Genomic DNA, 13,715 nt, shown 5'->3' on the forward strand with positions numbered 1-13,715 from the left:
CAGAGAGCTGGGTATGAAGTGTTGGCACCACACTGAGAGGTGCTGTAAAGTTAATTTCATTCACGACAGGGGTCCAACAACAGGAGCAACATAGCAGGAAGTGATTTCAATATAAAAATCTATTTATTATGAAATCATATGCAGTAACAATACAGTACAGCTGCCCCATTCTTTTCATTTACATTTAAAAAAGAAAGTTATTTTACACATGATAACATTCCAAGGATTTCATGAACTTGTTACTTATATTTTATTATTAGCCTTTGTTTAACTGCGAAATCCATTGAGATCAGGGTCTCATTTGTAATGGTGCCCCGAGAACAACAGTTCAAGCATGATCACTACAAAATTACAGTTACAACATTTCAAATAAATTTGTTTGCAAATATATACAATCAAACAAAACAATTGCAGTTTTCATTAGTCACATTTATCAGAGACCAAAATGTAGATCACTGCGTCTGTGCACTTGTCAAAGCTGTACTCTAAACTTCAACGATCACGCTAAAATTATAATTTCACAGTGAGAAGGGGGTTCTATGGTTCTGCTTTCCAGTGTTTTATGGTTGAATTCTGATTCCCCACCATTCTCCCAAAGTGTGTACTTGCACCCTTTCTTGCATGTATTAAACAATGGCAGAAACTCTCTCCAGCCAACGCTTAAACCAATTCTGTGCTTTTAAATCCATGACGGGGAGTTTACAAGTGCCTGTTTGTCTCCCCTCGGCCCTAAAGGTCTTCCTCAGCCTGGAAGGCAGGGTTGTCTTTCGTCTCCTTGTCTCCATTCTCTAATATAGACTTTAGTCTTATGGGTGGCCCATGTAGAGGGTCCTTGTCGTTCTCTCCACTGACTGGCTTAGCCCTGATAACATACCTGTAGCAGAGGAATAGGAGACCGCCGAAGATTAGGAAGATCGACGCACCGACCCCCATCCAGATAGCTCCGCCCACTTCCTGTCTGAGGGGGGCAGGAGGGAGGTGGAACTCTGGGGGGAATGCTACGGTCTGATTAGTCAGGACAGATTTCACGTTCCAGACTAGAGGGACCAGAAAGCTGACCCCTGTCAGGACGTACAGCCCACCGGCCCCTGAGAACGTCAGTCTGATAAAGTCATGAGTCTTCTGACCAAAATAGATGTTCTTCACGGAGTACGCACCAAGGACGTTTCCCATGAGTCCAGTGATCACTGCTACCATGATTACCACCTGTGCCACAGAGATCTCCACGGGAACAAACGAGTCGGCAATGCCGATTGGCTGGCAGAACTCTGAGTCGGGTAGAGTGTGGCTGTAGAAACACGCCCGCCACACGCCCACCCAGGCCACGCCAGAGGTTACCACGGAGACGTCCTCTACGTACCACAGCCTCCACTCGTTGTGGCCCGCGGTGGCCATGATCAGGATCCAGCCTATACAACCAATCACTAGGCCCAGGAACTGCCAGTGAACCGTGTGGGCCAGGTGCACCATGACCCTGTCAGAGGGTTGGTTACGTCAATGATCTGGGTTTAAGATGGACTCCTGACTCAGTTCTCCTGCCCACAGCCGGTCAACTCAAATACCACTGCAGATTTCTGCAGCTCCTCTGGTCCCATGAAACCTGATGAGAGAAACATATTAGATCCACATGTAGTGTACAGCATTTTCCACAGTATATTGCCAAAGGGGCCGATTCAGACTTAGGAAATATGTCCTACAAACGTCTCAGTAGTTGGTATTCAGACTTACCTTATGCAGGCGCGTAACACGCTCTGCAGGTGGTGCTCCCTTGCACACAATGAATACATTTCATTCAACCTCTGAAAACTCTATTTGCTGGCCAACATATTTTCTTGTGAAGTTCTCATTCAATAGGTTTTCAGTACATTTATCTTAAGCCATCCCTCTAAATACGCTGTACCTTTAATTATAATTTTGTCTACAGACTCACTAGAATATATTGAGAGAACTGGTTTTGAAAATTAGGAATCAAAGAAAGAAGGGAATCTATTGTAAATATATGCATATTTGTCTTAGTTTCCACACCAACTGGTAGATTTAAAATAGATTGTAGATTATTTAGGGTTAGGAAAGTATTTATAAACCCTAAACCGATTGATAGATTTACATATTTATAGATGTATATTTATATGTCATGATCGTTGTTGTAAGAATCGAACCAAAATGCAGCGTGTTAACGTGAACTGGCAAAAAACAATAAAGAAGAAAGAAACGAACGTGAAGCTATGCGGTGCTCAAGGCAACTAACACAAACAAGATCCTACAAAAACCCGGTGGGAAAAGGGCTGCCTAAATATGATCCCCAATCAGAGACAACGATAAACAGCTGCCTCTGATTGGGACCCATACCAGGCCAACATAGAAAACAAAAACACCTAGATAGGAACACCCCCCCTAGTCACACCCAGACCTAACCAACACAGAGAATAGAACGTCTCTCTATGGTCAGGGCATGACATTATAAGCCTTTATGCACAAAATATATTGATGAATAACAAATACAGTGATGTGATTCATCCTGAAAGTTATTCAAGTTCAATCTATTAAATATTTGAAGGTGAAAAAAGTGTACAATAGGGGTTGAACAATAGTCCTATAAATCTACCCCTTATCCTCACTAATCACGGAACTGTATGACACCGGTCCAGTCGTCATGAACCGTGTGCCAGGATCCAAACAGCTAAGTGTAGTCTGAGTTCCATAACGATTCAAATAGGCTACATGTCCCAAATGATTACACAACTTTAGCCTCATACGATTCGCTAGCGACCCCCAGGAACAACTTACACTGACGTGACCGAGGAAAGAAAGGTAAACGGAATGGATTGGAATGATGCAAAATGTAAGCAACAAATTGAAGGAAACTAACACGAGAGTGACAGTTATACATGTATGTGGGTATTACTGATGGTGGCTACAATAGTGGCTAATATTTAACATTATACAATTTTTTTTTTAAACTCCAGAAAGCATATAATTAAACCATTCTAGAGAGCATACATCAACTCGGTGGGTTCAGTGCTAGAGAAGCCTATAGCTAGGGTCATCAGATTGAATCCCCGCAAATTATGAGGACATACAATTACAATTCTGACAAACAGCACAGCTATTTATAGCCTACTGTACTTCACTGTGGAAACAATATATGTCATATAGATATGATTATCAGTTTCCTTCCACATCAAATCAAATGTATTTATAAGGCCCTTCTTACATCAGCTGATATCTCAAAGTGCTGTACTGAAACCCAGCCTAAAACCCCAAACAGCAAGCAATGCAGGTGTAGAAGCACGGTGGCTAGGAAAAACTCCCTAGAAAGGCCAAAACCTAGGAAGAAACCACATGACTGGTTTGACATTCGTCTTCAGTAATCATGAGGAAAAATTATCTAAAACAATTGCTATATTTGTATTTACAATTCCTTTTTCCAAACGGATGACTCATTTACCTAGCTCTTATCAATGTATACATTACAGTGTATGAAGAATGGTGCTATTTCTATCAGGAAGATAGATAGATTTGTAAGAGTAAATACTGCCACCTAGTGGAGAGAAATAGCTAATGGATTAAGACAGGAAATGTAGTTCCAAATTCAAGTGTTGTGGTTATCGGTCTGGCTAGCTGCTAGCTGTTAGCTGTTAGCTGTTAGCTGCTAGCTGCTACCTGTTAGCTTCTGCACTCGACATGGAATATAATTTTTGTGATTGAAATTGTATTTAAGAACATTGTGAGCACAAGTCATCAAGAGACTACTGCTGATTATTCATGTAACACACGAAAGCCCTATCTGCATGGGATTTGTTTTACTGTGGGAGATAGGGCTGTGTAATTATGTGCACAAACATAAATTTGGGCCCCCCTCTGAATCTACCATGTCATTCATTTTTGCATAGCAGCAGAGTAATAATTCCAGACAGAATAACCTACTGTTTTCCCGCTGATAATACTAGTCCGAATCAACATCCCCGTGTTTTGAGAGAAATTTAAGAATTTGACAGGTGCTGCTCAAATTTGAGCAAAAAAACAATAACTGACTTCATAAATGAATGCTTTAAAAACGTGCTGGGCTTAGCCTACATTGAAGGGCCTACATGTATCAACTTTCACAGTGAAGGCTTTTGCTTATACTTTAAGTTTTGTGTCAAAGATATGAACATTGCCAGATATCAGTGAAAAAATATTGCTCCTATTTAATGCAACGCTTAGTCTTAATAGATCGCAAAGCAGTATTCCAGCTGAGCTACATTTTTGGAAATGAGAAGTTCACTTTCTCATCCATAGCCTCAAAACACATCTCAAGTGCCCTGTTAAGCTCACATCTGCAGACTCAGGGGCATTTAGGACATCTACTGCAGATCACTAAAATAATGATTAGGATCACACTTGCTCCATAAAAATATAATGGGACACTATACCAAAAATGGTTTAGATACTTGGGAACCAAATTTGAGGGATTTCAACTCGACATATTGAAATATCTTCGTGCCGAGAATAAAGTCATTACGGTCAATCTATTAAAGAAATAAAACATTTTTTACCTTTATTTAACTAGGCAAGTCAGTTAAGAACAAATTCTTATTTACAATGACGGCCAACCCCGGCTAAAGCGGTTTTAATAGTCACAGTGGGAACAACAGCCCCTATACACTTCCTGATGAACTCAGTCACCATGTCCGTGGATACAGTCGTGGCCAAAAGTTTTGAGAATTCCACAAATATACATTTTTTACAAAGTCTGCTGCCTCAGTTTGTATGATGGCAATTTGCATATACTTCAGAATGTTATGAAGAGTGATCAGATGAATTGCAAAGTCCCTCTTTGCCATGCAAATGAACTGAATCCCCCAAAAATGATTTCCACTGCATTTCAGCCTTGCCACAAAAGGACCAGCTGACATCATGTCAGTGATTCTCTCGTTAACACAGGTGTGAGTGTTGACGAGGACAAGGCTGGAGATCCCTCTGTCATGCTGATTGAGTTCGAATAACAGACTGGAAGCTTCAAAAGGAGGGTGGTGCTTGGAATCATTGTTCTTCCTCTGTCAACCATGGTTACCTGCAAGGAAACACGTGCCGTCATCATTGCTTTGCACAAAAAGGGCTTCACAGGCAAGGATATTGCTGCCAGTAAGATTGCACCTAAATCAACCATTTATCAGATCATCAAGAATTTCAAGGAGAGCGATTCAATTGTTTGAAGGCTTCAGGGTGCCCAAGAAAGTCCAGCAAGCGCCAGGACCGTCTCCTAAAGTTGATTCAGCTGCGGGATCGGGGCACCACCAGTACAGAGCTTGCTCAGGAATGGCAGCAGGCAGGTGTGAGTGTATCTGCACGCACAGTGAGGCGAAGACTTTTTGGAGAATGGCCTGGTGTCAAGAAGGGCATCAAAGAAGCCACTTCTCTCCAGGAAAGACATGCGCGATAGATGGGAGGGGTTGAATGGAGCTGAAGGGTGGGACTAATAACAACAAGATAACCAATGTAAAACATACGGGGTCTGTAAAATGTATATAAGTTCAGAAATTTTGTTACAAATAGAAATCAAACTGGATGGACATCAGAAATAGAGGAAGGACTAAAAACAAACAAAATATAACTGTTGTAAAATAGTTGGAAGCAGAAATATTAAGCTAATCCACCCCTTAAAAAAAAAGTTTGCAGACGACACAACAGTATTAGGCTTGATTACCAACAACGACGAGACAGCCTACAGAGAGGAGGTGAGGGCACTCGGAATGTGGTGTCAGGAAAACAACCTCTCACGTTAACAAAACTTCAGGAAACAGCAGAGGGAGAGTAGGTGAAAATTCATGACCATGGTTGATTTTCCAGTATCTAGACTGTTCTCCCAGAAGTATTGAGACAGAAAACATAGGGTTAATTTATAGACATGTGTGAGCAGAATCCACGGGAGTGTACAGACTGGGTCAACATGGAGTTAATCACTAGACATGTAAAAACAGAACGTGAGCAGAATCCACGGGAGTGTACAGACTGGGTCAACATGGAGTTAATCACTAGACATGTAAAAACAGAACGTGAGCAGAATCCACGGGAGTGTACAGACTGGGTCAACATGGAGTTAATCACTAGACATGTAAAAACAGAACGTGTATGGCTGTGTTGTTGTAGGCCTGAGGGAAGGATATACTTCAGAATGTTCCTGAGGGAAGTCATTGCCTGGTCCTGTGACTAGCTTTAACACTTTTCTTAATAGGGGGGCGCTGTTTTCACTTTGGAAAAAATCGTGCCCAAATTAAATGGCCTCGTACTCTGTTCTAGATCATACAATATGCATATTATTATTACTATTGGATGGAAAACACTCTGAAGTTTCTAAAACTTTTTGAATTATATATGTGAGTAAAACAGAACTCATTTGGCATCAAACTTCCATATAGGAAGTGAAAATTCTCAAAATGAGGCTCTGTGTCAGGGCCTGCATATTCAACTGGCTTTTATTTATGGATCTGTATGCACTTCATACGCCTTCCACTAGATGTCAACAGGCAGTGGAAGGTGGAATGGGATGTCTAGCTTGATCTGAGGCCGAACAAGAGCTTTTGGAGTGACAGGTCTGGAAATGTCTTCTCTGGCGCGCGAAGTACGTCGACATTGGCTTCTGAAAAGCGTTCGGTATACACGGCGGATATCTCTGGCTCTGATTTTATTTGATGCATATGATAAAATCATCATAAAGTAGTTTTTTTCAACCGAGTTGTATCAGTTTATTCAACGTTTATTGCGACTTTTGGAATTTTCCGTTCTTTGCGTCAAGAGAAGATGGGCATGTTCGCGCCACATGGCTAGCTAAGGTTGCTAATTCGACAGGAGAAAAGGACATTCTAAAACCAAACAACGATTTATTCTGGACCAAGGACTCCTTGTATAAGATTCTGATGGAAGCTCAACAAAAGTAAGAACAATTTATGATGTTATTTTGTATTTCTGTGGAAAATGTTATTTCTATTCTCTGCCGTTTTGGCGGGCGCTGTCTCGCAATAATGCAAGCTGTTTGTTATGGTAAAGTTATTTTAAAAAATCTAACACGGCGGTTGCATTAAGAACGAGTGTATCTTTCATTTGCCATACAACAAGTATTTTTATGTAAAGTTTATGATGAGTTCTTTGGTCAGGTTAGGTGAGTGTCCAAAATAGCTCCGGACATTCTGGTGAATCGATGCTACATATTCGCAATGTATAACCACGGTTTGCAGCTCTAAATATGCACATTTTCAAACAAAACATAAGTGTATTGTATAACCTGATGTTACAACACTGACATCTGATGAAGTTGGTCAAGGTTAGTGATTAATTTTATATCTTTTGCTGGTTTTTGCGAATGCTATCTATGCAGTGAATAAATGTGGTTGTGTGTTTGGCTATTGTGGTAAGCTAATATAATGCTATATTGTGTTTTCGCTGTAAAACACTTAAAAAATCTGAAATATTGGCTGGATTCACAAGATGTTTATCTTTCATTTGCTGTACACCATGTATTTTTCATAAATGTTTTATGATGAGTATTTAAGTATTTCACGTTGCTCTTTGTAATTATTCTGGCTGCTTTGGTGATATTTTTGATGGTAGCTGCAATGTAAACCTATGATTTATACCTCAAATATGCACATTTTCGAACAAAACATAAATGTATTGTATAACTTCTTATGAAGTTGTTTCTTGGTTAGTGACTAATTATACCTATATTTGGTCGGTTTTGTGATAGCTACCTATGTGGTAAAAATGCGGTTGAGTCTTTTGCTATTGTGGTTAGCTAATAGAAATACATAGTGTTTTCACTGTAAAACATTTAAAAAATCGGAAATGATGGCTGGATTCACAAGATGTTTATCTTTCATTTGCTATATTGGACTTGTGATTTCATGATATTTATATGCTATTATTTACTTGTGGCGCTATGCTAGTCAGCTTTTACTGATGAGGATGCTCCCGGATCCGGGAGGGGTGTTAAGTAAAGGTTAATGGTTGGTAACAGGCTGATTGGTCGGCTATTTGAGCCAGTAAAGGGGGCTTTACTTTTCTTGAGTAGGGTAATGACTTTAGCTTCCCTCCAGGCCTGAGGGTACACGCTCTCTAGTAGGCTTAAATTGAAGATCTGGCAAATAGAATATCGTCTGCTATTATCCTCAGTCATTTTCCATCCAGATTGTCAGACCCCGGTGGCTTGTCATTGTTAATGGACAACAATAATTTTTTTCACCACATCCACACTGACTTTACTGAATTCAAATGTACAATTCTTGTCTTTCACAATTTGGTCCGATATACTTGGATGTGTAGTGTCAGCGTTTGTTGCTGGCATGTCATCCCTAAGTTTGCTTATCTTGCCAATGAAGTCATTGAAGTAGTTTGCAATATCAGTGGACTTTGTGATGAATGAGCCATCTGATTCAATGAATGATGGCGCCAAGTTGGCTTTTTACTAGCCTTCTTTATATGATTTATTTATTTCATAGCATAGTTTATTTAGTTTATTCACATGATTTCTTAATTTGCAGTACGTTTGCCAATCAGTTGGGCTGCCAAACTTACTTCCCTTTTGCCTCATCTCTCTCTCTCTCCATACTTTCTGAAGGCACTGTAGTTTTGAGGATTTTTATTTTGATATTTATGTTTTGAAAAGGCAACTACATTTTGAAAAAAGAACAGTAAATGTGTTTTCAAAAGCTCACAGATTTCGGTGTCTTGTGAAGTCTGTTTTGAAAATTGACAACATTGTTAAAAAAAATGCTTGTACGCGATTGAGAAAAGGTCAGAATACACATATGTAGACACACCTATACCACACCTCAATTTCTGTGATATCCACCCCAAACTGTTAGCTGGCTGGCACATGCGTTGCCCCATGCTTCAAGGTCAGAATAGAGAAAAGGGGATAGAAAGGGAATTAAGTTCCATTTATGCATCTAAATTCCCCCCATAGAAGGATGGTACAACAGACATACAATAATATACATTAAGATGAGTTGTACATTGAATACTGTTGCCTTTCCAAGTATGAATAATGTTGCCTTTCCAAGTATGAATACTGTTGCCTTTCCAGGTATGAATACTGTTGCCTTTCCAAGTATGAATACTGTTGCCTTTCCAAGTATGAATACTGTTGCCTTTCCAAGTATGAATAATGTTGCCTTTCCAAGTATGAATAATGTTGCCTTTCCAGGTATGAATACTGTTGCCTTTCCAAGTATGAATACTGTTGCCTTTCCAAGTATGAATAATGTTGCCTTTCCAAGTATGAATAATGTTGCCTTTCCAGGTATGAATACTGTTGCCTTTCCAAGTATGAATACTGTTGCCTTTCCAAGTATGAATACTGTTGCCTTTCCAAGTATGAATACTGTTGCCTTTCCAAGTATGAATACGGTTGCCTTTCCAAGTATGAATGTCTTTCTATGATGAATTCTGATAAACAGAGACCACTTAAAAACTAGAGGCTCCATGAGATACTAGAGATTACACAGTACTGCCTGCTAAGCAGAAACCAGGTCCGCTCTTTGAGCTCTGCAGGATAACATTTATCTGTCAACATCAACAGTAGTAGTCAGCTGATTCAACTACTCATTATATAATGAACAAAGATAAACGCAACATGAGCTGGAATCAAAAATCACAGAAACGTTCCAGAAGCACAAAAAGCTTCTTTCTTCTGATTTGTGCAACAATGTGTTTACCTCCCTGTTAGTGAATATTTCTCCTTTATCAAGACAAACCATCGACCTGACAGGTGTTGCATATCAAGAAGCTGATTAAACAGCATGATCACTACACAGGTGCACCTTGTCCTGGGGACAATAAAAGGCCACTAAAATGTGCAGTTTTGTTACACAGCACAATGCCACAGATGTCTAAAGTTAAGCGAGAGTGCAAATGGCATTCTGACTGCAGAAATGTTCACCAGAGCTGTTGCCAGAGAATTGAATGTTCATTTATTTACCATAAACCGCTTCCAACGTCGTTTTAGAGAACTTGGCAGTACGTCCAACCGGCCTCATAACATTTGTATTTATTTAACCTTTACCCAGGCAAGTCGGTTAAGAACAAATGTTTATTTACAATGAGGGCCTAGGAACAGTGGGTTAACTGCCTTGTTCAGGGGCAGAACGACATATTTTTACCTTGTCAGCTCGGGGGAGCCAATCTAGCAACCGTTCGGTTACTGGCCCAACACTAACTTCTAGGCTACCTGCTGCCCCAGCCGACCACATGTAACCACGCCAGCTCCTCCACATCCGGCTTCTTCATCTGCGGGATCGCCTGAGACTAGCCACCCGGACAGCTGATAAAACTGTGTGTTTGCACAACTGAAGAATTTCTACACAAACGTCAGAAAGCGTCTCAGGGAAGCTCATCTGCGTGCTCGTCGTCCTCACCAGGATCTTGACTTGACTGCAGTTCAGCATCATCGAGCAGTTTGCTGATGTCAATGTTGTGAACAGAGTGCCCCATGGTGGCGGTGGGGTTATGGTATGGGAAATATCCTAAGGCCTATTGTCATGCCATTCATCTGCCTCCGTCACCTCATGTTTCAGCATGATAATGCATAGCCCCATGTCGCAAGGATCTGTACATATTTCTTGGAAGCTGAAAATGTCCCAGTTCTTCCATGGCCTGCATACTTACCAGACATGTCACCCATTGAGTATGTTTGGGATGCTCTGGATCGATGTGTACGACAGCGTGTTCCAGTTCCTGCCAATATCCAGCAGCTTCGTATTGCCATTGAAGCGGAGTGGGGCAACATTCCACAGGTCACAATCAACAGCCTGATCAACTCTATGCGAAGGAGATGTGTTGCTCTGCATGAGGCAAATGGTGGTCACACCAGATACTGACTGGTTTTCTGATCCACACCCCTACCTTTTTTAAAGGTATCTGTGACCAACAGATGCACATCTGTATTCCCAGTCATGTGAAATCCAAAGATTCTGGTCCTAATGAATATTTTTTAAATTGACTGATTTCCTTATATAAATTGTAACTCAGTAAAATCCTTGAAATTGTTGTGTTTATATTTTTGTTTAGTACAGTGTATAATTAAGAGTGGAAAACATTCACTAAACTACAACTGACAACAATCGCTGACAGAATCATTTTCTCAGAAACATTATGTCATGATATGAACATGCTCCTATCCTGGTGCTGTTGAACATTATGTCATGATATTAACATGTTGCTATCCTGGTGCTGTTGAACATTATCTCATGATATTAACATGCTGCTATCCTGGTGCTGTTGAACATTATCTCATGATATTAATATGCTGCTATCCTGGTGCTGTTGAACATTATCTCATGATATTAATATGCTGCTATCCTGGTGCTGTTGAACATTATCTCATGATATTAATATGCTGCTATCCTGGTGCTGTTGAACATTATCTCATGATATTAATATGCTGCTATCCTGGTGCTGTTGAACATTATCTCATGATATTAATATGCTGCTATCCTGGTGCTGTTGAACATTATCTCATGATATTAATATGCTGCTATCCTGGTGCTGTTGAACATTATCTCATGATATTAATATGCTGCTATCCTGGTGCTGTTGAACATTATCTCATGATATGAACATGCTGCTATCCTGGTGCTGTTGAACATTATCTCATGATATAAACATGTTGCTATCCTGGTGCTGTTGAACATTATCTCATGATATGAACATGCTGCTATCCTGGTGCTGTTGAACATTATCTCATGATATAAACATGTTGCTATCCTGGTGCTGTTGAACATTATCTCATGATATGAACCTGCTGCTATCCTGGTGCTGTTGAACATTATCTCATGATATTAATATGCTGCTATCCTGGTGCTGTTGAACATTATCTCATGATATTAATATGCTGCTATCCTGGTGCTGTTGAACATTATCTCATGATATGAACATGCTGCTATCCTGGTGCTGTTGAACATTATCTCATGATATAAACATGTTGCTATCCTGGTGCTGTTGAACATTATCTCATGATATGAACCTGCTGCTATCCTGGTGCTGTTGAACATTATCTCATGATATGAACCTGCTGCTATCCTGGTGCTGTTGAACATTATCTCATGATATGAACCTGCTGCTATCCTGGTGCTGTTGAACATTATCTCATGATATTAACATGCTGCTATCCTGGTGCTGTTGAACATTATCTCATGATATTAACATGCTGCTATCCTGGTGCTGTTGAACATTATCTCATGATATGAACATGCTGCTATCCTGGTGCTGTTGAACATTATCTCATGATATAAACATGTTGCTATCCTGGTGCTGTTGAACATTATCTCATGATATTAACATGCTGCTATCCTGGTGCTGTTGAACATTATCTCATGATATGAACCTGCTGCTATCCTGGTGCTGTTGAACATTATCTCATGATATTAACATGCTGCTATCCTGGTGCTGTTGAACATTATCTCATGATATTAATATGCTGCTATCCTGGTGCTGTTGAACATTATCTCATGATATGAACATGCTGCTATCCTGGTGCTGTTGAACATTATCTCATGATATAAACATGTTGCTATCCTGGTGCTGTTGAACATTATCTCATGATATTAACATGCTGCTATCCTGGTGCTGTTGAACATTATCTCATGATATTAATATGCTGCTATCCTGGTGCTGTTGAACATTATCTCATGATATGAACATGCTGCTATCCTGGTGCTGTTGAACATTATCTCATGATATGAACCTGCTGCTATCCTGGTGCTGTTGAACATTATCTCATGATATTAACATGCTGCTATACTGGTGCTGTTGAACATTATCTCATGATATTAACATGCTGCTATCCTGGTGCTGTTGAACATTATCTCATGATATTAACATGCTGCTATCCTGGTGCTGTTGAACATTACATTATCTCATGATATGAACATGCTGCTATCCTGGTGCTGTTGAACATTATCTCATGATATTAACATGCTGCTATCCTGGTGCTGTTGAACATTATCTCATGATATGAACCTGCTGCTATCCTGGTGCTGTTGAACATTATGTCATGATATTAATATGCTGCTATCCTGGTGCTGTTGAACATTATCTCATGATATTAACATGCTGCTATCCTGGTGCTGTTGAACATTACATTATCTCATGATATTAATATGCTGCTATCCTGGTGCTGTTGAACATTATCTCATGATATAAACATGCTGCTATCCTGGTGCTGTTGAACATTATCTCATGATATGAACCTGCTGCTATCCTGGTGCTGTTGAACATTACATTATCTCATGATATGAACATGCTGCTATCCTGGTGCTGTTGAACATTATCTCATGATATTAACATGCTGCTATCCTGGTGCTGTTGAACATTATCTCATGATATGAACATGCTGCTATCCTGGTGCTGTTGAACATTATCTCATGATATGAACATGCTGCTATCCTGGTGCTGTTGAACATTATCTCATGATATGAACATGCTGCTATCCTGGTGCTGTTGAACATTATCTCATGATATAAACATGCTGCTATCCTGGTGCTGTTGAACATTATCTCATGATATGAACATGCTGCTATCCTGGTGCTGTTGAACATTATCTCATGATATTAACATGCTGCTATCCTGGTGCTGTTGAACATTATCTCATGATATTAACATGCTGCTATCCTGGTGCTGTTGAACATTATCTCATGATATTAACATGCTGCTATCCTGGTGCTGTTGAACATTATCTC

General features: G+C 40.0%; 1 protein-coding gene across 1 annotated transcript; it reads right to left on the reverse strand.

Annotated features, from left to right (window-relative positions):
* Positions 1 to 671: 671 nt before the first annotated feature.
* On the reverse strand, positions 672 to 1,507 carry LOC129867664 (claudin-34-like). The gene has a single exon (XM_055941241.1). The coding sequence runs from the start codon at positions 1,468 to 1,470 to the stop codon at positions 730 to 732; it is 741 nt and encodes a 246-aa protein (XP_055797216.1). The 5' UTR covers positions 1,471 to 1,507; the 3' UTR covers positions 672 to 729.
* Positions 1,508 to 13,715: the final 12,208 nt, after the last annotated feature.

The sequence above is a fragment of the Salvelinus fontinalis genome, chromosome 12 (assembly GCF_029448725.1).
Source record: "Salvelinus fontinalis isolate EN_2023a chromosome 12, ASM2944872v1, whole genome shotgun sequence".
Taxonomy (NCBI): domain Eukaryota; kingdom Metazoa; phylum Chordata; class Actinopteri; order Salmoniformes; family Salmonidae; genus Salvelinus; species Salvelinus fontinalis.

Coding starts and splice junctions, on each gene's coding strand:
- LOC129867664 (XM_055941241.1), bottom strand. CDS start 1,470: ATGGTGCACCTGGCCCACACGGTTCACTGGCAGTTCCTGGGCCTAGTG.